This window comes from Malus sylvestris, chromosome 9 (assembly GCF_916048215.2).
Source record: "Malus sylvestris chromosome 9, drMalSylv7.2, whole genome shotgun sequence".
Taxonomy (NCBI): Eukaryota; Viridiplantae; Streptophyta; class Magnoliopsida; order Rosales; family Rosaceae; genus Malus; species Malus sylvestris.
Genome location: NC_062268.1, coordinates 28,500,861 through 28,523,950, shown reverse-complemented (window position 1 = coordinate 28,523,950; position 23,090 = coordinate 28,500,861). Strand labels below are relative to the sequence as shown.

The 23,090-nt window shown below is 36.4% G+C and overlaps 2 protein-coding genes and 1 long non-coding RNA gene across 8 annotated transcripts; 1 reads left to right on the top strand and 2 right to left on the bottom strand.

Annotated features, from left to right (window-relative positions):
* Positions 1-289: 289 nt before the first annotated feature.
* LOC126581927 (uncharacterized) lies at positions 290-7,350 on the bottom strand. 6 transcript variants are annotated; one of them, XR_007609204.1, is made up of 10 exons: positions 7,243-7,350; positions 6,289-6,370; positions 5,978-6,144; positions 5,779-5,881; positions 5,505-5,624; positions 5,278-5,395; positions 3,102-3,254; positions 1,081-1,200; positions 595-659; positions 290-453 (listed from the first exon to the last, which is right to left on the bottom strand). It is a non-coding gene; the product is annotated as an uncharacterized LOC126581927 (long non-coding RNA). The 6 variants fall into 6 exon arrangements; XR_007609202.1 differs by lacking the exons at positions 290-453; positions 595-659 and adding an exon at positions 4,661-4,738 and having other exon boundaries at positions 876-1,200; XR_007609203.1 differs by lacking the exons at positions 290-453; positions 595-659 and having other exon boundaries at positions 876-1,200; positions 3,102-3,257; positions 5,278-5,412.
* A 2,091-nt stretch (positions 7,351-9,441) lies between these two features.
* On the top strand, positions 9,442-14,398 carry LOC126582100 (ketol-acid reductoisomerase, chloroplastic-like). The gene is made up of 10 exons (XM_050246103.1): positions 9,442-9,782; positions 10,155-10,247; positions 10,932-10,997; positions 11,131-11,271; positions 11,909-12,136; positions 12,226-12,343; positions 12,443-12,582; positions 12,681-12,848; positions 13,002-13,157; positions 13,821-14,398. The coding sequence occupies exons 1-10, from the start codon at positions 9,495-9,497 to the stop codon at positions 14,184-14,186; spliced, it is 1,764 nt and encodes a 587-aa protein (XP_050102060.1). The 5' UTR covers positions 9,442-9,494; the 3' UTR covers positions 14,187-14,398.
* A 772-nt stretch (positions 14,399-15,170) lies between these two features.
* On the bottom strand, positions 15,171-16,290 carry LOC126582103 (senescence-specific cysteine protease SAG39-like). The gene is made up of 2 exons (XM_050246107.1): positions 15,849-16,290; positions 15,171-15,763 (listed from the first exon to the last, which is right to left on the bottom strand). The coding sequence occupies exons 1-2, from the start codon at positions 16,288-16,290 to the stop codon at positions 15,171-15,173; spliced, it is 1,035 nt and encodes a 344-aa protein (XP_050102064.1).
* Positions 16,291-23,090: the final 6,800 nt, after the last annotated feature.

The following is a 23,090-nucleotide window of genomic DNA, read 5'->3' as shown; positions in this document are numbered from 1 at the left end:
TTGGTTTGTTTTTAGTTTAGAAACTAGTAATAAGCCCGCGCGATGCCGCGGGACTTAAATGCACCAGCCTTAACTACATGAATAAAACACATTTAACCTGAAAAACATTCAACATAATCATGAACGAACAAAAATGATAGATCTAGGAAATTATAAAAAGCATTGTAACCGTAGATCCAAGAAATTATAAAAATCCATCCAATCAAGAGACTAAAAGTTGTGGGAAGGTGGGTATGCAACCAAGAATCTTAAGATATACTTGACTTGCAATTCCATTATAATTTCACACAAAAAAAGGATCAAATTTTGATTGAAACATCAAACAAAACAATCTCATCTGTTACAAATTGGACCAACTAAATAAAGAATATATCGATAAGATTTTCAACCTAACTATAAAAAAGAGCTTTATAACAGCGCAATCAACATTATTTGAACTCAACTAAACAAAAACTAATTGCATGTTATAAATTCCATAGGTAATTGAATGGCAGTGCAGCCCTTACATAATGTTTTTAATCGATTTAGTAGTTAACACTGGACAATTACACAATACAAATCTTAGAAACTATTCCAACTTAGAGCAAAAACTACCTCTAATCTTTGTTTCTCTTGTACTTTGGTATTGCAGGGTTGACTTGTAAAGGGTGAATGAAGTCCTGAAAACATAAAGAATAAAAAGCCTCTGTTTCAGTTAACTAAAAAAAAACAAACCATAAACAAAGTGAGATATCTGGTAACCAAAAAATGAATCTTGGAAAGCAGACATAAACAAACTTCAATCAACATTACTTTAATACATTTGGATATCAACGAAAATTAAATTTATTCAATTTCGATATAAAAAAATTAATTAATGCAAGAAAAACATTTGTGCCTCAATGACATGAGAAGTACTCAAAACAAACATCGTTTTCTTTAAGTCTTTAGTCTATCTCTGCAAATCGCAATAACTCATATCCATTGAGAATCAAATTAACTAATTAACTTACTAACCCGTCCTGTAAATTTCACATCTATGCTCTAAACAGATTTTGTAACTAATATCCCAAAAAAGTGGCAAAAGGGAAGGAAAAAAACTTTTGTATGGTACATTGCAGTGTTATTTGTGTAACCAAAGTCAAGCGCTGAAACGCCAGCAACCTCATTGTATTCTTGGAAATCTGTTGCAGATTTTATAGCTCCAAAAGAAAATATATCCTGCAGCATTAATATCATTTAGACTGACGTATTTTTTCCAAGTGAATACACATGCAAAGTATCAAAAAGAGAGAAAGGAGAAAAAATTATCAAAATAAGAATTACAAACCTGTCTTATAATATAAACAAAAGGTAATTACAGAAAAATAGCTGGAAAACACAAAATAAGTAGAAAAGAAAACAGACAATCAGCATAATCTAAAATTACTTAAACAATTAATCCACATTGAAAAGCATAATTTACAAATCCAAACCAAATTACATCATCCAATAGATTTTTTTTTATACATTTGTTATTGTGCCTCTAAATTGATTTCAGCAAAACTTGTTTCTTTTTCCACAGTTTGTGAAGCTCAAAATTTTTCAAAAACCTACAATCATTACACAACGTTGTCACATCATAAGTGTAGAAGAAATCACTGCTACCAAAATTTATAAAGACCAAAACAGTTAGCACCCAAAAATAACATTGATTAGCAAAGACCAATTTGCCAACAAAAGTTGAATAGGAGATACCCAGAAAATTTCCTTAGTTTTTACGATTCTTAAAAATATGACCTAACTTTAACCAAGACTCAAATTTTATTCAAGGATCATGTTAAGCTAAGCAGCAAATTATAAATCACTAATCTTGTTCTTAATTATAGTAATTTAGAAATCAACAGATACAAAAAAAAAGTCACAAAGCTTAATAAAAACTCATGAAAAAAAGAAGTTTTAAACAGAACACCTGCACATGACCCTATAATTTGGCTAATTTACAAACGCTCAACGTGCTCAGCAGATGTTAAACTTTTCAGTAGTATATAATTTGAAACTAATAAAACTATCTCTAACTTTTCAAAAATATTTAAACTGAAATGAATTGATATTTTTTTCTATACACTGATAAATCAAGGTTTGCTATAGAAAAGGAATCTATAATTTAAGCTTCAAAATGCATTATAACATCAATTAATCCAAAGAGAGCAAGCTGACGATAACAATTTGATTAGCTTTGGAAATCTCTTTGCTTTATCACTTCAAGATACTAAATTTTTCAAGCCGTCTTCTCTCTCTCTCTCTCTAAAACGTCTTTTTTTCTAGCAACTGGCCTAGAAAAGACTAAAACCCAAATGCATGGGGTGAAGTATTTTTCAAGCCATCTTCTCTCTCTCTCTCTAAAACGCCTTTTTTTCTAGCAACTGGCCTAGAAAAGACTAAAACCCAAATGCATGGGGTAGAATTTCACCCAAAATATTGGGAAAACTAAATAAACAAATAAAATTAAAAGATAAGTGCATGAAAAATCAAATCTTTCGCAACCCTCTGAATGACACGGATGCAACAACTCTTTGAATGACATGGATGCAACAACCCTTGCCCTCCCTCCCGCCGTCGCCTAACCCCAAATCGAGCATCACCACTCAATCCCCTCTCTCTCTTCCTTGAATCATACACCCCCTGTGACTTTGTCTGCCTGCAAGCCGCATGCCTTCCTCTCACCAAATCCATCTCTCTCTCCCTCCCTCCCTCCCTCCCTCCCTCCCTCCCTCCCTCCCTCCCTCTATGAGTGACACAGTTTGAGTTACTTTTACTGTGTTTGACCATTTTTCTTCAAATCACATAATAAACATTTTTCATCATCGTCACAATCATTTTGGGAACCAAATCTTAAGAAATATAAGAATCACCCTATTTATTTCACTTCTTCATAAGGGATAATCTTATATAAAAGAACTCGAAACGTATTCAAGGTAGAGCAAGCTAAGGATTTAGAAGATAAAGACCCTTTTTTAGCAATATCTAATTTAAGCATTAGTTTATACTGCATGAATACAATATATAACACTACCAAACAAAGGAGATGAAGTGGAGAATGAAACACATACAGACCGATTAATAGAATAAGAATCATTTACCCTTCCCTACACCATGTAAGGTGCTTATGGGTTGCCAAAGAGCGGAAAATGTGATTCCAATGCTAAACAAATGCACTATACTCCCAACCATCCATATCATGAAACCATCATCGCCAAATTCTTGAATGGGACCCGTGCAACTTCCCAAGCTTTCTGCTGAACACAAAGAAACCATGAGATGATGAGATCACATAAATCCAAACCTTTAAGAAATCAGGTTATACTGTATTTTATAATTATTTGCACAGTCGAACTCAGAAATCAGGTTATGCAAAACCCTAAAAATTAGCAATTAATTTCTTTGATCCTAATTACAAAATGTATTGGCATATGAAGTGGGATCCCAAAATATAGTTCTCAAACTATATTTGGAATCCTGAGATCATGCACCAACATAGTCACAGATTACCAAACGCTTTAATCGAAACACAAAATAACCACCAAACATCAAAATTCCAAAAACCTAAAACACAAAGCAAACAATTACAGTAAAATTAATATTAAGCAAAATCAAATGAACGAACAATGTATACAAATTCCTTTTCCTAGCTTCTTGCACATTCTAAATCTGTGGGAACCATATACAAATTTTTTTATTTTACAAAATTTATTAAGCATTTAATTAACATAACAACATTCAGAATTATAGTGGTTCTCTATGGTGCAATAATAAATTACAGTGGAAATGTAAACTTGCAATTCAAGTCTATGCACCTGGTTGAATTTAAAATGCTTACATGTTAATCGTCTACAGTTAAGTTGTTAAACTCTAATTCCACCAAATTAAACTCTACAGTCCCTTATGGGATCAAATGAAAGCTGTATATGAAACCTATTTTAGTCTAGTATTATAACTTTTAACCATATTGATGATGTTGAAGTGAATAATTAAAACGAAGAGTAAACATAGTCATACAACAAATTAACAATGCCATGCAAAAAACTTGCTCGTTGGACAACTCAACCCTGTATTCCATCTCCTTATCTGTCATACCAAAAATCTGCACAATTGTTTAAATCCAAATTCAGGTCTTTCCAAAACCCGCCTGAATTATTTGAAAAACACGAATTTAGAACAATAATTCAAAACCAAAGAAAAGAATATCCATTACTCAAAGTAAAAAATTAACCATCTCGTTGCTTCCTAGCTCTAAGGAAATGCCTAGGTTTCACTTTTACTAATGTCGAAACACCGCCATCATTGACCAATTAGACAAATAAGACCCAATTCGATTACGCCCAAACTGACAGAACACCCAGATTCCCAACACCCATTGAGCAATCTAACCATAATTTAGCACATGAATAAAGTGAAAACATAAAAGATACATGGGATAAGCTGACAGCCAGCCATCCCTGCGTAATACATTCACTTCTGAACCCCAAACACAACAAAACAAAAATCCACACACATGAACTACTGCTCCCTTATGTAATAAGAATTAAAAGCATCTCAAAACAAAATGGCAAACTATAAGAGCACTGTAAAAGTAAAATTGCAAGAAATCTAATACTTGGAGGGCAAGTACTAATCAGACCAAAATGAAAGATTGAACTACCTTGCGTGGAACTGTGCCTTGGTTTTTTCCCATACTTACAGGAAGCTTTGCATTGAGCTCTTATAGCCCAAATTTTCTCTGAAGGGAAAAAACACAATTTTGAAATAAGATTTTCATATTATTCCTTAAAGAGAAGAATTAGAAAATGAATAAGAGAACAATGAGTACTTTTCATCATATCTGGTTAGAGTGTGTGGTCCTCTAGTCCAATGGTCCTGCAGCCATATTTACTTTATAACTCTTTCTTTTAGTGTAAAAAACATCTTGGATCTCTAATTAATATGAATACGGATTCATACTTTATAACTAAAGATCTTACTGCTCCTGATAAGATGAACAAAACGCCATTTATTGCATGCATTGCATTACAAACACAATGGAACATCTCATTAGATATCCCCACACAAAAAGTTTTTATTGCTACTTTGATTTTTGCTTATCCTTTTCATGAAGCATGGGGGAGCTAATTTTTTATTTATTCCAATAACGTTATAGGGTTGCAAGGATATTATCAATTTAATTGATTGTATTTGATTGGTGGAACTTCTACATCTATATTTCAGGTTTTCAATTTTAGCACTGGGAGTCATTCAGAAAATGTTCGACATTGAGATTACCTCCATGGATTATGCTTACAATGGACAACTCATGTTCTGCGGTGATGGGACAATATTTTTCAGTCATTCACCATTCAATCAATTCAAACTGAGGAACAGGCAACATCAAGAAGAGGATCTGCCATGTCAGGATCACTGTCGTCCAATTAATACAAAAAATGGAGATAAAAACGATCAATTTACATAACAGCCTTTCATTTTCTCAACAACCAAGCAAAAGAAAATACCTATCCGTTAAACACTCGATTTGGGAGTAAATGTTGCTGAAACTGGGCTTCAATCCCCTCAACTGCAACAACCGAATCGAGGTGTGCAAGTCATTGAAAAACTCACCCAAGATTTCAAAGCTGCATAAAGAAATAAATAAGCACATAAATTAGCCAACCCAGAAATCAAAGAAATCAAAATCAACCCAGATTCAAAGAAATCAAAACCTATCCAGAACCAAAGAAATCAAAATCACACACAGATACGCAAGACAACTCAAATTTGAAGCCTTACTTTTTGGGTAGCTTGGCGGCTGACATGAGTCTTATTCAGTGTTTGATCCATCCATGGATCCATTTGTTCTGCCCGTCACTTCTGGGTCGTACAATCTTAAGATCTGCAAAAAGAATTTAAAGAATCAATTTTTACGATTGAAAAGCCAAAAGTGCTACAAACTCCAAATTAATGAGAACCAAAGTGGAGTAACACTTACAGGTCGCGAGAGGAGATGAGGACGTTGTCGGATTTCAGGCGAACCGGATTATGGAAATTGCATCTTGGATCGGGCTTTCGAACTTCATGGTGGACCCAAGCAACTCTCTTTCTGTCCCCCTAATCGTGCATCTGCCCTCACCCTTTCTCTGCACCCAACCCCCTCCCCTATCTCCCCCAAATCACGCCCCCACAACATCCCATCAGTTAAGAATCAAATCCAAAAGTAAATTGTAGTTACCTATTATGGTAGAATTTAAATAAGAGTCTCCAAATAGAAAGACAAAGGATATAATACAACAGATAGCTCACCAAAAAGCTACAACCCTTTCACAGCGGTGATACATTTCCGCTTATTACGCATGGCCTTTTCAATTGTAATTTCTTGCTTCTCCTGCAGAAAAAACACAACAGAACAGATTTCAATAACCACTCATACCTATTCCATCTCTGGAACTAAAACTTTCAATTGTTTATCTATATATAAATATTGATTATGATCACATTTTGATCATCGACATAAAATACAAATCATTGTATATTTGCACAATCAAATATTTATGGAACTCACAATCGAGAGCCAGAGCTTCAATTCCGGTGAAACCACCCTTCTCTCAAACCCTTGGCAACCAATTCTTACATCATCTATACGGTAAAATTGATCAATCAATCAAAGATTTAAAAAACTTTTGAATTTTAACCTCAATTACAACATGCAGACACAAAATCGATCCAAATCAAAGTTGAAGAATCCTAATAAGAACAAAGGCACTAAACTATAGAACTTGGTATTTCTTAAAACCCCTAACCCATGATATTTTAAATCCTTAAATTTTCTGAGCACCGAAACACTATCAAACTAACATGATTAAAGAAATTGCAAATTACAAATGGGGAAAACTACTACCCATGGGTAGTTCCTAAAATCCCATCATGTTTTCAATTCCAAAATTTCTCGTCATTTAGGAAAACCACTAAGCTTGTCTACCCTGTACTGTGCACCTAATAATAGCGCAAGGAAAGAAGAAAAATGAAGATAAAAAAAATGCATAGCTATACGGCCATAACTGCATCCTATCTAAAACGCACTAAAATGTTAGAGATAAAGTTTGGAACTTAACATTGTATAACATTTACAGATGACAACCAGTGTAAATTTGTGAAAAGCGAAATCACTTTATTGTTTTGAATGTTGTTATTTTGGGAAACCTTGCAAATCACATTTTTAGGTGAGGGCAAACTACCAGAAAGGAAAATGATTTATACCTTTTATCAAAGATCTACAACCTTGGTTCCTCCGCCATTGCTTGTCTTCTCCGGTCTGAGTTTCACTTTCCTCGTAGTCTCTTCCTTCACTGGTAGTTTTTTGTCCTGTAGAGAGAAAAAAAATTAGGGTTAAATTCTAAACGCAAGGTTCCTTGATTCTTCCGCTTCAGAAATTTGTTGTCGCATAGCCAAAAATTAGAGAAAATAAGCTTTGGTTCAGAACTTACTCTCTGCAGGCATGGGTTCCTCCTCAATTTTCGTCATCCTCCTCTTTCTGCGATCTCTCTTTCTGTCTCTCTCCTTGTCTCTGTGTAATCGTTCTCTCCCTCTCTCTCTCTTTCTGTGTTCTTCCCTCTGTGCAAGCCCATACTCACCAACTCCCTCAATCAACTCTCTCTCTCTCTCACTCCCTTCCCTGTCCGTGAATCCCTGTGCATCAATAATCTGAAAACCCAGTTCGATTTTTCATTGCTCGGATGGAGAAAATTGAGGAATGAAAGAACAAATTAGGGTTAGGACAAAAGTTGAGAGAGATGCAGAGTTGGGAGAAAGGGAAAGTTTGAAAGAGAGTGAAAGAGAAAGGGTTAGAGAGAGGTTGAGTGTGACAGAGATGAGGGGAAAACACGGGATGGGATTACCAATCCCTGTAATTTCTCTTTCTGTCACTATCACTCTCACTTTCTCTCACTGTCGCCCTCCCACTCACCCATGCCAGGATCGGCATGGCCTTGCCTGTGCCGAAGATAGACAAAGTGACGGGGAAGGAACCTAACCCCAATCTGAAACCCTAATGATACAAAGATGATTCTACCCCTCTAACTCACCATCCTCACCGTGGGATCTGAAGATGAGATGGGTGGTCTCGTCATTTAACACAATAAAAAATTTCTGAAGCCCAGTGGCAATTTTGCAAATTTGGTGAAACCGATATATCTATTCAGACAAAATTACCCCCCTAACTTTTAATAACTACGTTCCAACCCAGCCCCAAATCCCACGGTTTTGTTGTAAATAAAGCAAAATCGAGGGGGGAGGAATTGACCTCAAAAGACAAAATCACCCTCTGAACTTTTGAGAATTACCCCCCAACCCAGGCTGGCATTGTTGTAAATAAAGCAAAATCAAAACAAACGTGAATAGTGCCTGCCCTCCCCCTACTTTAGAATAGATAATGGGTGACCCCATTTTTAATTCCAAAATGTGATTTTAACGGTTTATTTTCAATAGTTTGTTTGATTAAGAAAACATATACAAACAATGACTATTTTTTGTGTGATTGATTAGAAAAAAAAAACGTAGTGCTTTGTATTTAATTTTCTTGATTAAAAAGTTCATAAAAAAGTGATGAAATTTAACATTGATAGTTTAGAGACCTAAACTGAATATATAAACAAAAAATATAACTAAATTGTGATAAGCTAATCCAATCCAATAGTTATTATGAAATGAAAATCTTGTTTGATTTCGGAGAGTATGTTAATCAGAGAAATAAACCAACAGATAAGATTGAGATAAGATAATCAAATCCAATAGTTGTTATGAAATGAATTCTTATTTTGTCTGATTTCATAGAAACAAACCAACGAATGAAATTGAGATAAGAGAGCTTACAATAATGCATAAGTGATGAAATCTTTGTCAGAATTTGAATTTTTTTAGGTTAAAAAGTTCATAAATTAAAATTTAAGATAACACGTCCAAAAATCAAGTTAAGAAAAATTAAGACAAAAATAAATTTACTGTAATCAAATTACTATATAAATAAAATATATGGCCCCATATAGAGCCCGAAAGATGTATAGCCCTTCATTGAGAGATATTCATTTTTAGAGCCTCAAAGATTTATCGGAGCTCTAAATTGAGCTATATCCATTATTTTTCTAGCTCTATATAAAGCTCCTCATTGAAGATGCTATGAGGAAGGCAAATGGGAAACTAGTTGGCATATCCTCTTTCCCAAAAAAGACAAAACTAATACACTTTAACACAGTGACACTTTACCCCAATGGTAAAAAGGTGTTCAGCCCTTACATAATGATATGAGTTCAAACTCTGTCGATAACTAATTTAACAAAATCTACCATTTTACAAAAAAAAAAAAAAGGAAAAGAAAAAAAAGAAAAAGAAAAAACGCTTAAGCATTCGGCGCACGTTAGCCACTTCCCACCAGAGCAACCTCGACCATAAAAAGGGGCTTAAACACTAACTCACACCCTCTGATTCTCTTTGCGCGCGTTTGCTCTGTGTTATCAATGGCGGCGGCAACTTCCTCTTTCTCTCCTGCCCTCTGCCCTGCTCCCCAATCATCGTCAACATCCAAAACCCATGTGGCTCCCTCCAGTCTAGGGTTTTCATCCGCCGTCTCCAAGTCCATCAACCCCCTGAGAGCCAAAGCTACCCGCGGCGGTAATGTCTCTGGCATTGGCTCAGCTCTCGGAGCATGCATGGTGTCAATGCCGTCCATTAAGTCCCCTCCTTCTCTCGATTTCGAGACCTCTGTTTTCACCAAGGAGAAGATCAACCTCGCTGGTCACGACGAGGTCTCGCTCTTACTATCTGTCTATTTGTACAAACGCATTCCGATATTGCTCAGTTAATGTACTAATTGAGTTTATGGGTTTTGCTTGGATTTCGATAAATGGGTTTGGGAAAGAGAATGGGAAGCTCTTTATACTTATCATTAACTAACAAACAATAGAAAGGTAGGAAATGGAAGGCTAAACAAGGTAGTTAGGTTAAAGGAACGGAAAATGATGGAAAAGTGTTGAGCTGTTCTCCGCGGGTGTACGCAAATACATGTACATTGTATTTATTTGTTGCTATTATATGCATATTACTGATAATGAATGAGAAATGATTTCCATTTGGATTGTCTTATTGATTGTGTGTGTTGGGTTTGATGCCAACTGCAGTATATTGTGAGAGGAGGAAGGGATCTGTTCCATTTATTGCCTGATGCTTTCAAGGGTATTAAGCAAATTGGTGTTATTGGTTGGGGTTCTCAGGTGAATGAACTTCTCTCATATCTTTTATCTATTTGTTAAATGGTTGTATTTATTGAACATAATGATTAGTATTTGTGTCTGCATTGTTTCTTAGATTTTCGCATCATTTATGTATCCGTACGTTTCCTTGTGAAAACAAAACCAGAAGCACCTGCTTTAAATAATTGGGAGATTATCTGTCCTTTTAAACGAGTTGCAGAAAGAAATGCATGACTTATGGGTGTTGATTTCTTTTCTGTTTTCTTTTTTCTCTATGTCAATAGGTTACTTATGGTAATCCGGTATGAGTAAATTTATTTGCTTCAGGATCCTATATTACTACACACTGAATCTGAATATTTGTATAAGCTTCTCTTCCCAATTTCTCATGGAGCACCATAATTAGGCCGGACAGTTGGAATAGTTTGTGAGTTGCACATGGGTTATTTGAACGACTGACAGTAAGGTACATGAGGTTTTGTTGTAATATTCTACTGCAGAGCGTGTGAGAATGTAGAAGTCTAGCTTGCAGACTATGCTCTAACATTGCTTCTTTCAAATAACCTTCTCTTTGGGAACAAGAGAGGGGATGTCTACATATCATAATTCTTTTCCATGCATTTTTCACTGTTGTAAAATGTGAATGTATTTTTCTGTCTCGGTCACTATATGTTATTTGGGTCTTTTAACCTATCTTCACCTCAGGGACCTGCTCAAGCTCAGAATCTAAGAGATTCTCTAGTTGAAGCAAAGTCTGACATTGTTGTCAAGGTAAATGCTTTCCTGTTTACACTAAAAAATGCATTAAAAAAAAAAAAATTTAGTTACTGACTTATGTTTTCAGTGTGTTGCGGTTATCGTTTTCTTATACATACATATTATATAACCTTCCGTGACTTTACAGATTGGGCTTAGGAAGGGCTCCCGTTCTTGTGCTGAAGCTCGTGCAGCTGGTTTCACTGAGGAGAATGGGACTTTGGGTGATATATACGAAACAGTTTCAGGCAGTGATCTCGTGTTGCTGCTAATTTCTGATTCTGCGCAGGTCTGTTAATTGCACTTTTGGAAATTTTATTCCTTCTAATATTGGCTGTAACTTGTAGTTGCACAGGTGCTTCTGTTCTGTTCTGCTAAAATAATTTTTGGTCTGCTAATCCATTTATCATTTTAAACCATCTTTATCTTCTTGTCCCTGGGCACTGACTTGTTGTACTTACTAATAAGTCACTTAGGAAAATAGGTTAAGAAAGGCTGAAGTACTGATAATGCGATTACACAGTTATATGGTTTTTTTTTTTTTGATGTAATGTTGTCGACTGTATCTGCTGAAAGGTGTTGACATGGTGTTGATAATCAAGTGTTTTTAAGTTCTCTACCATGTGAGTACTTAACATGTCATTTGTTAGCATTAAACCAGAGTGTTATTAAGCTCAGTATGTAGTTGTCATCTCATAGATATCTTCATAATTATGCATGATTTTGTTTGCTGGTCAGAAATTATTTGATGCCGTGCTAATGTAAGTAGAGTTTGCTTGGTGAAGTTTTACTTTGTTGAGAATCAGGTCATATTACAGAAGTAATCTCTAATGGAACGAAGTCGTGGGTGTGTGGGTGAACGAGCCTGTTTTCTGGGTACCCTTAAAAGTATCTTTCTGAAAGGGTTGAACTGTCTCATGTTGCAGGCCGATAATTATGAGAAGGTATTTTCACACATGAAACCAAATAGTATACTTGGTCTTTCCCATGGGTTCCTTCTAGGGCATTTGCAGTCAGTGGGACTTGACTTTCCCAAGAACATCAGTGTAATTGCTGTATGTCCCAAGGGAATGGGTCCATCTGTAAGGAGGCTTTATGTCCAAGGCAAAGAGATAAATGGTGCGGGAATTAATTCCAGTTTTGCAGTCCACCAGGTCATCTCTCTCTCTCTCTCTCTCTCTACATATTTTCTGGCCTTAATATAACTGATATCCTGGATACTAAATGTTCTGTGTTTGTACAGGATGTTGATGGTAGAGCCACAGATGTGGCCCTGGGCTGGTCAGTTGCCCTTGGTTCTCCTTTCACATTTGCCACTACACTAGAGCAGGAATACAAAAGTGACATCTTTGGCGAACGAGGTATGTTTTATTTGCTACATCGTAACTTTCTCTCTTTTCTTTGCTTATGCTTTGAATCCAGTAAACTTCATATCTCATCTCTTCTTCTTTGCTTTGTAGGCATATTACTTGGTGCTGTTCATGGAATTGTGGAGTCACTATTTAGAAGGTACACTGAAAATGGAATGAGTGAGGATTTGGCTTATAAAAACACTGTTGAATGCATAACTGGAGTTGTGTCAAGGACCATCTCGACTAAGGTACTGCCCATGTATGGATTTCATTATTTGTAGTTTACATCTGTTTGTTCCTGTGCACATCCGTGCTTGTATATCAATTTAATTATTTTTCCCAACAGGGCATGTTAGAGATTTACAACTCTTTGTCTGAAGATGGCAAAAGGGAATTTGAGGCTGCTTATAGTGCCTCATTTTATCCATGCATGGACATCTTGTATGAATGCTATGAGGATGTTGCCAGTGGCAGCGAGATCCGCAGTGTTGTCTTGGCCGGTCGCCGCTTTTACGTATGTTCTCCATCTGTTTTCAATTGGTGAAATCCCTATTTTAATTATTGTTGTTTAGAAATACATGATTCTCAGTGTCATAGTACTTTGAATACTTTAAGTAAACAAATATTCATGTTATGCAAATTGATAATGAACATGCTTTGTTTACAGGAGAAGGAGGGTCTGCCTGCATTCCCAATGGGTAAAATTGATCAGACCCGCATGTGGAAAGTCGGTGAGCGTGTCCGATCAACAAGGCCAGCTGGTGATCTAGGCCCATTACACCCTTTCACTGCTGGTGTTTTTGTTGCCTTAATGATGGCGCAGGTATTAGCCTAACTCTTTAGAATGGGTGAGAATGTAACATTGCAAAAGATGAGATTACCTTCCAACAAGCAATCGTTCTGAGTTGCTTACAAATGAATGATACTTTCCTTTTGTTCTGATCTCAAAGTTCAGCAGATTATACATGTTCTCATACTAACTTGCCAAAATTAATAAGGTTTCATCGATTACTTTATATTGACACCAGACTAAGTTAATTAAACAGTCCGAATAGCAAGTGTGTGCCTATAAAATATTAGAAAATTGGCAACAAAAGATTGGTATATGAAAATATTTTGATGTTTTTACTTTTTGTCAGACTAAGATGCATATCAGCTCTAGACCATATAGTTAAGAATGTGGATTTCATAAAGGGTTATTATTCTGTGAATATATCTAGTCAAAATCATGAAACATCTACTTCAAACATCATGTATTTTAAGTTATCATCTATGAGAGGATCTGTGGTAGAAACGATGAACATGCATACTTAATGTTTCATAATGCAAATTGTAGGTTTCTTTCTTTCAATTGAAACTTCAGTTCCTTGGAACATAAATGCTGGGAATTTATTTTATTTTTTCCTAATAAGAAGTGAATGATTTTGTTAGTTAACTGGGGATAATTTCTTCTGCATGTGATTTTAACCGCTTTATGAATTTCCAGATCGAAGTCTTGAGGAAGAAAGGACATTCATATTCGGAGATCATTAATGAAAGTGTTATTGAGTCAGTGGATTCTTTGAATCCTTTTATGCATGCTCGGGGAGTTTCTTTCATGGTGGATAACTGTTCAACAACAGCTCGGTTGGGATCAAGGAAATGGGCTCCACGATTTGATTACATCCTTACTCAGCAGGCCTTAGTTTCTGTGGACAATGGTGCACCCATCAACCGAGACCTCATCAGCAACTTCATGTCAGATCCAGTGCATGGAGCCATCAAGTTATGTGCTGAACTGAGACCTACAGTTGACATTTCAGTGCCTGCTGATGCAGACTTTGTGCGACCAGAGTTGCGTCAGAGCAACTAAAACTCGAAGAACCTTCTGCCTGAGCTGGCCTACGAACTTCCATTTGGCTCCATATTTAAGGTGTGCTGTAGTTTTGCCTAGTTTAATCTGTTTTTACTTTACATGTGTACTTCAGCACATTGCAAGTTGTGTTTAACGCTGAATGTTGTATTATGATTTTGCGGGAGTAACAAGTAGCTAAACTATTAATAATGTTTGCATTTTTTAGTCCATGTTACTGCTCATGGTGGTTCATTCAAAGCTCTGATGATTGGTTTATGGAAGTAGTTTCAAAGGGAAAAGAAAGGGCACAATTACGCTTGTGCAGTTCTGAAATTGGTGGTTCGTTTGAGTATACAATCTGATACACAATAATATGACTTAAATGGTATGGGACATTGCCACAGTGGCATCCTGCCCAATAAAATAAAAAGACGTGTGTAAGTTTGTTCACATGTCCTTATTTCATTGATACGGAACTCTACGTGGCTGTATATCATGTGCCATGAAAGTTCTGCATCATCACTGATCTCATAACCAATAAGTGGAAACACAATGGTCGATGGCTAGTCCACGTACTCCTTTAAAGACGCCACTTTTATAGGACATGAAATCTTCTCCTCCGGCATCAATGCAATCAGATACAAGTTGATTAGCAATAGCCTGGGGAAGGGCCTTGTCATTGCTTCCTGGCATGTCTTCATAGCCATAGCCAGTTATATCGATGCGTGAGGGGCATGGCTGTTGCAAGTATGGTCAACACCGGTGTTGTAATTTGCCTCAGAGCTAATCTCATGATTTTGATTGATGAGATTCCTAGAAGCAGCCGAGATTCGGGATTTGGTAAAGGAAATGAATTGAAAAGAGCATGCACTTTATGTACTTGGTTCAAACAGAAGAAACCGTAGAAGATTTTCACAATATCGTATAATATTCATACAAATTGATACATATCTTACAGCCTACAACGCATATTATATAGTTAATTGTTGAGGGTAAAATTATCTAAGCTGTGGGGTAAGAGGCAGCCATAGCAATGCCACAAAGTCCTTCCGCCGCAGCAACATCTCTCTGCATTCTAATGTACCCAGCTTCACCCCATTCTGCACCCCATGAGTTCTTCACTAGCCAATACTTAGTCCCATCCTCACTCACGCCATAACCAACAGCGGTAACACCATGGTCAAGGCTCGTTCCACAGGTTCCGGTAAAGACACCACTTGAATAGAACTGGAAGTCGGAACCACTAGCATCAATGGCAACAGAAACAGGTTGATGAGCTACTGCGGCAAGAAGGTCCTTTTCACTGTTTGCAGGGACATCTTCAAAGCCAGTTATCTTGGCTGCATGGCTGGCTTCCTTCTTGGAATTACATGTACCATCAACGCCTTCATAGGGGTAATTAGCTTCTGTGCCAATCCCGTGGTTTTGTTGGATGAACTGGAAGGCATCGTCCATCAAGCCGCCCTCACATCCTTGGTCTTCACTAGCAGTGTCACAATCAACGAGCTCTTGCTCAGACAAAGAGATCAATGTCCCAGTTGTAAGCTGTGTAATTCCTTCCGTGGCGGCCACTGCTGAAAAAGCCCAACAACATCCTGTATTTTGATATTGGAATTAAAAGTAGTTAGAATAAGTATCAAATAAAACCAGTTAATATAAATAAATAAAAAATATAACTACCGCATTGGCCTTGGTCCTTGACGGGGGTGACTGCTCCTTTCTTTCTCCAATCCATTGTTGCTGGTAATGATGCAGTCACATTTTCATATTTGAAAGAAGTTGTCTTCGTGGAGCACTCGTGTCCCTTGAATCCATTTCTTGAGACTTTGAACTCTTCATTTGTAAGGTCTGCAAATTGATTGACACTTAATTTGTAAGGTTTGTTTGCATCCTTATTAGAAGATTCTATAAACGCCATATTTTCCTTGAATATCTTGAAACGAGTTTCCTTCTCATTAACGTCGTTATATACACGACCATAACGAGTCAACCATTGCTCGTATCTCCCATATATCGATGCATCTTGTAGAGTGCGAGAAGTGGCTCCGGATGACCAGGCCCCCAGCATGAGGATCAAGCTCAAGCACGTATACTTCCACGGCTGCAGGTTAATGAACCCCATGTTAGCTGGCTAGCTAGTGTACTGGAATGAAGCAGCAAAGTTTTGATTAAGTAAATGATATGAGCAGGTAATACTGAAATGGTAGACTGCTTGGGTTTATATGCTACTCCATCCAGGTACTACATAATGGCCTCTCGAGCTGTCGCCGTGCCACAAAAATTGATCTGCAATATACGTACGTGCCCTCGAATTTACGTTGATATGGACTTGTAAGATTAATATGTTAAACTTTAATATAATTTGGGTTTGATGCTTGATGAGTCCATATTATACCATATATTTTACTCTATTCTTGGTTATTTTAGTAGAATTTTGATACTTTGTTAATGTATTTTCAATGTAGAATATTCGACTTCCTCTCAAGCAAAAAGTGATCAAATGGATGAATTTTGGAATGATTCCAATTGGAGGATGTTCATGAGTCTTTCAAGATGATTGTGTCAAAATTCCAGATTGACGTTTTTAGACATTGTGGGTATTTTAGAGGTTAAGATGACATATTTTGAGAAAGATTCATTCTGATGATTTGTTGGGGACGACTTAAGCTTCCAAAAGAGACATTTTGGGACTAAATCAGAGTTGATTTGGTCAGTCAAAAGTCTGATTTTATGAGAAGTCCGAATTTCAGATTAAATAGGATTTTTTTAAAAGACCTTTTCTAAGTAGGATTTTTTTTTTTTGTAGTAGTATAAATAAGGCTATTTAGCCAATAGGGTGAGGGGAACGCATCAATTTGAAGAACTTAGCTAGGCTTTGACGATTTGTATTTCAAGCTGTTTTCTATCTTTTTTCTATTTCAATAAAATTCCTTTTGTTTTATGGTTGTTCGTAACTAATTTCTGTTTGCTAGGGTGATGTCTTGAGCCTTAGCATGAATATGTTGTTTTTATTTAATTGCTTATGATATTATGCATGCATACTTTGAATTATTAATTATTGTGTTTAAACTGTCTTTTTATCTTAATGCTTAGCTACCATTACGATGTTTAGATAAGTAATCAGATGCAATTAAGTTGGAATGCCACCGGAGGATTGGGTATTGCTTCTTGTGATTGATAGTTGTAATTTCACTTAGGGCGAACGCCACGTCTTAAGGGTTGCATGTTTTTTCAAAAGGTTTTCACAAAGCGTACTGAGTCATGCATTTTTATATTTGATCTGAATGTCACAGATGGATTGCATGTTTGATATATGTTTTAACTTGAATGCCACAAGTAGAATATGCATAAGGAAGACCTAACCTTCAAAGTTGCATGTGTAATTCATAAGTAATTGGTAAAACTACATACGATTATTAAGGTTGTTTGTACTATACTTGACCAATCCTGAAACTACTGAGCACCGGTCAACGTTATACCGTCAAAGACCCAGAAAAATTTCCCTCCAATCAGAAGGCCAATCACAGCGCGACACGTGTCGACATTAGAAGCCAATCATAGCACGACACGTGTCAACATCAAAAGCCAATCACAACACGACACGTGTCAATGTCAGAATGAAACTAGAAACTCTCTTCTATAAATAGAGATCATTCTCTCACAATATTTCCTAATGTCATTTGTACTAAATCATTCACTTGTACTCACTAAAGGAGAGCTTGAACCTATGTACTTGTGTAAACCCTTCACAATTAATGAGAACTCCTCTACTCCGTGGATGTAGCTAATCTGAGTGAACCACGTACATCTTGCGTTTTTTTCCCTATCTCTATCCATTTACATACTTATCCATACTAGTGACTGGAGCAATCTAGCGAAGATCACAAACTTAACACTTTCTGTTGTACCAAAGTCCTCACTGATTTTGTGCATCAACAAAGGTGATGGCGGAACCCTAGTGTCCTTTTATCATTTTCTTCTAAGATTGTTCCCTTTCAAATTGGTTTCTTTAATTGTTTTAATTGAAAATTCGTTTTTAATATTCTAGGTCATAAAATCAACATTTTTGAAACTTTGTTTTAAATAGTTAATTAAGAATTAGTTTAAATTCAAATTATTCAATCAATCCATGTGGAAACGACCTTACTTGAGCTGCTACACCACGATAACTTTGTACTCTTATAAGTATTTTTAAGCATTTTTATCTCTACTTTTGCAGGTGGTAAAAATCCTATAAATGGTAAACCTTTTTCTTTTTGTGCGGTAATGGATCCTTAATTAAACAACGAGGGATGTGAAAGGTTACAACTGAAATTGTAGTTATAGCAACAGCTTAACTTCCTAGAATTTGTCTGTTCGCCTTATCCCATACACTTCATTACACTTGTCTAACTAACTATTTAGTAAAGCCAATCCACATATGACACTTGGATATTCTAGGATGTCCTAGACTGAGATTGTTACAATGCTTGACAAACACAGGGCTGTATAATCCTTTGGTAAGTACATTTGCAACTTAACTCTCAGTAGGAATATAATGGACAATAAGATCCTTCTTTTGAACTCTTTCATGAACGAAGTGATAATCCGTGTCTAAATGCTTGATCCTTGAGTGAAACAAATGATTAGTACTTAGAGCCAATCCAGATACGTTGTCACAATGTAAAAATGGTGGAAACTCCAGAAATTCATGCAAATTTTTCATAATTGATTTGATCCAACATATATTAGCATCGGAATTTGCCAAGGCTTTATAGTAGCCTCTGTAGAACTTCTAGAAATAGAAAATTGCTTCTTAGACTGCCAAGATATTGGATTTGTTCCAAGAAAAACTACATATATACCCAGTTATTGATCTCCTTGTGTTAATATCAGTTGCCCAATCAACATCTGAATAAGCTGATATATGAGTACCAGAAGAAGCTGAATATGTAATCCCACAACTCATTGTTCCTTTTAGATACCTAAGTATTCTTTTAACCAAGAACATGTGAGCATCAGTGGGATTTGTCATAAATTGACAAGCTACATTAACTGAATGAGCTATGTTTGGTCTTGTAAATTGTTAAGTACTGTACTGTTCCAGCTAAACTCCTACAAAAGCTAGGATCATGTAATGGTTCCCCTTTAGACATAAGAAGTTGTGTATGAGGTTTTGCTAGTGAAGGTGCTGGTTTACATGTCTCTATAACTGCCTTTTTGAGCAACTCTTTTACATACTTGGCTTGGCTGACAAACAAATCTCCATTTTCTCTATATTCCATTTGTAGACCCAAGAAATATGTCAATCTGCCAATATCTTTTAAATCAAAGATCTCACTGAGTTATGTTATGATTGTCTGAACTTTAGTTGAATTTGAACCTGTCAATATAATATCATCTACATAAAGAAGTAGAATGATAATATCAACCCTATCATGTTTTATAAAGAGGCTTGTATCAGATTGAGAGACAACAAATCCTGAAGAAGGAGAAACACCTGTAAACTTTGAGTTTCAAGTTCTTGGAGCTTGTTTAAGTCCATATAAGGACTTTACCAACTTATATGCATTATATGGACATTTCTAATCAACAAAGTCTTGTGGTTGTTTCATGAATATCTCTTCCTGCAACTCACTATGTAAAAAGGCATTCTTGATGTCAAGTTGTCTGAGTTCCCACTTGTGACAAGTTGCAAGTACAAGAATGAGCCTTATTGTAGTATGCCTAACCATTGGATTGAATGTCTTTGAATAATCCAATCCATGTTTCTGTGTATACCCCTGAGCTACTAAGCGACCTTTGTGTCTTGCAACACTACCATCTGGGTTCTTTTTAACCTTATATACCCATTTACTTCCAACAATAGATTTATCTCTAGGTAGAGGAACCAAAGTCCATGTCCCCTGTGTTTTTAATGCATAATACTCTTCTTGCATTGCTTGCTACTAATTGGAATTAGATGCTGCACATTTGAAACTCTTAGGTTCTTCACAATCCACAATCTCAGCCAAGAATGAAAAACCAGCACAACTTATATACTCATCATCAAATTGGAGTGACTGCAACTTAGGTAATTTAGCATAACAAGAAGAATAATATCTTCTACTTATAACACCTAATTACAATCTAGTTCTCATGTTATGCTTCTTGGAATTTTCAGAATTTGAAACATTATTAAACTTCTCACCATAAGAAGCTGAGATTGGAAGTAATACCTTGAGCTTTGCAAGATCTAGGACAGGCAACAAGGGTTGGGATTGATCTTGTACATGAGTAGATGAACATGAGAGCAGTGTTTCAAATTCCTGGCTTTGATCTTGTATTGAACTCAATGTACTTGTAGACCTTACTGAGTTATCAGAAGTAAAGCTATCATGATCTAGTACTGAATGATCCAATGTACCATTTTATATATTATTATTTATTTATCCTCTTTGTGGTTGAATATGAGCAATAATTGGAGATGATGTTGAAGATATACACTGAGACATAACAGATGCTGTTGAGAACCAAGCTTTGCAGGAAATAATGACTCATCATGAAAAATATGCCTTCAGAGTATAAGTTTCTTAGATTGCAAGTTATAATAGAGTGCACCTTTGTACCCTGAAGCATATTCCAGAAATATTCATATAGATGTTCTAGATTGGAATGTGATGTCATTGTAATGTTTAAGATAAGGACATATAGCTGAACCAAATATTTTCAAGTCTTTCAACACTGGATGCTTATCAAACAATGCATAGAAAAGTGAATTCAATATGCAAGGCTTTACTAGGCATTCGATTGATTAGATACACAACATGAGCACATGAATGGAACCAAAATTCATGTGTCAATCCTGCAACATTCATCAATATAATTGTAGTCTCAACTATATGGCGATGTCTTCTTTCAACTAAACCATTCTGCTGAGGTGTATAAGAGCATGAAATTCAATGTATCATTCCTTTATCTTGCAAGAATTCTTTAAAAAAGTGCTTGTAAATTCACCACCTCCATCAGACTGTAGAGATTTTATATTGATTCCAAATTGCATTTTAACATACTTGTTGAACTTAACAAAAATGGAGAAAACCTCTGATTTATTGAAAAGTGGAAATAACCACACAAATCTTGTACAATCATCCACAAAACCAACATAGTTTCTGTATCCTTCTATAGACTTTACAGAGGAAGGACCCCATACATCTGAGTGTATTCTATCAAATGGTAAAACATACCTAGATAAGTCAATAGGGAAAGGCTTTCTAGCTATTTTTCCATGGATACAATCTAAACATATTGAGTGACTATCATCTATAGAAGCAGAAATTTGAGATTTAGCTAGCATGACTGACATTATTTTATTAGTTGGATGCCCCTATTTGTAGTGCCACACTGAAGACTTCACCATTTGTCCCACCAAAGCACTTGAACGCTGTCTTGGAGATGCAGGAATCTAAAATAGTTGTTGAGGTCTACTCTTTACTTTGTACAAGATCACCCTTGTCACTTTGTCTTGCACAAAGAAGGTAGTGTCATCATAGATAAACCAATAGTTATTATCTCCACATAGTTGTTGCACTGACATAAGATTGATTGTGATTGATGGAACATGCAATACTTTCTTTAAAACTAGTGAATGTGATGGTGTTGTAACAACTGTTGAACCAATATTCTTAATAGGCAAACCTTGACCATTGCCTATTTTTATCTTCTCAAAACCTTCAAATGATGTCACTTGATTCAGGCTTGCAAGATCAGATGTCATATGGTGTGAAGCTCCTGTATCCAAGATCCAAGATGGTTGATTTGAATATGATGTTGATCCTTAAGTTGAAAAACCATGCATTGGATGAGAAACCTGATAAGGAATCTCAGACACATGAATCTGCTATGGAGGAACCTGATATGTGTAATGTGAAGAAAAGTTGGATGAACTTAGAATAACTGGAGGAGGTTGATTTTGAAAGGTATGAGCTATAAATGGTGAAGGTCCAGAAGACTGATATGAATAATTGCCTCCATGAAAGCATTCTAGAGCTATGTGCCCTCTTTTGTTACAACTTTGACATTCAGTGTTATATCCCTATAGAGGTCCTTGAGAATTTTTGAAGAAACAGTTTGAACCAATGTGCCTCCTTTGTTGACATATCTGACACTCTGGTTGTTGATTAGTCCTTGAATCAGTGTTCCCAGACCATTTATTCCGCCTATAATTATTGGAACCTTTTCCTTTATATCCAGACTTAAAGTTGCTACCCTATCTGTTAATTACTGTCGATGCAAATTTTCACCGTCTTCAGTCTTGACGAAAATGCACCTACAAAACAATTAACACCTTTGATCAAGGACCTAATGTAACATCCCACATCGCCTAGGGGAGTGGATCCTGCAAGCCTTATATGTATATTCCCATTTCTACCTAGCATGAGGCCTTTTGGGGGCTCACTGGCCTTGGGTTCCATCGGAACTCCGAAGTTAAGCGAGTTTGTGCGAGAGCAATCCTATGATAGGTGACCCATTGGGAAGTTCTCGTGTGAGTTCCCAGAAACAAAACCGTGAGGGCATAGTCGAGGCCCAAAGCAGACAATATAGTGCTACGGTGGAGTCGAGCCTGGGATGTGACAATTTGGTATCAGAGCTAATCTCTGGCCAGAAATGTGCCAACGAGGACGTCGGGCCCTTAAGGGGGTGGATTGTAACATCCCACATCGCCCAGGGGAGTGGATCCTGTAAGCCTTATATGTATATTCTTATCTCTACCTAGCATGAGGCATTTTGGGAGCACACTAGCTTCGAGTTCCATCGGAACTCCAAAGTTAAGCTAGTTTGCACGAGAGCAATCCCATGATGGGTGACCCATTGGGAAGTTCTCGTGTGAGTCCCCGAAAACAAAACTGTGAGGGCATGATCAGGGACCAAAGCGGACAACATCATGCTATGATGGAGTCGAGC

Excerpts from the sequence above, each read along its gene's own strand:
- LOC126582100 (XM_050246103.1), top strand. The coding sequence starts at position 9,495 with ATGGCGGCGGCAACTTCCTCTTTCTCTCCTGCCCTCTGCCCTGCTCCC. Across the intron at positions 12,344-12,442 it reads TGACATCTTTGGCGAACGAG|GCATATTACTTGGTGCTGTT; the intron begins GTATGTTTTATT and ends TTTGCTTTGTAG. Across the intron at positions 12,849-13,001 it reads TGGCCGGTCGCCGCTTTTAC|GAGAAGGAGGGTCTGCCTGC; the intron begins GTATGTTCTCCA and ends CTTTGTTTACAG.
- LOC126582103 (XM_050246107.1), bottom strand. The coding sequence starts at position 16,290 with ATGGGGTTCATTAACCTGCAGCCGTGGAAGTATACGTGCTTGAGCTTG. Across the intron at positions 15,764-15,848 it reads CAAGGACCAAGGCCAATGCG|GATGTTGTTGGGCTTTTTCA; the intron begins GTAGTTATATTT and ends ATCAAAATACAG.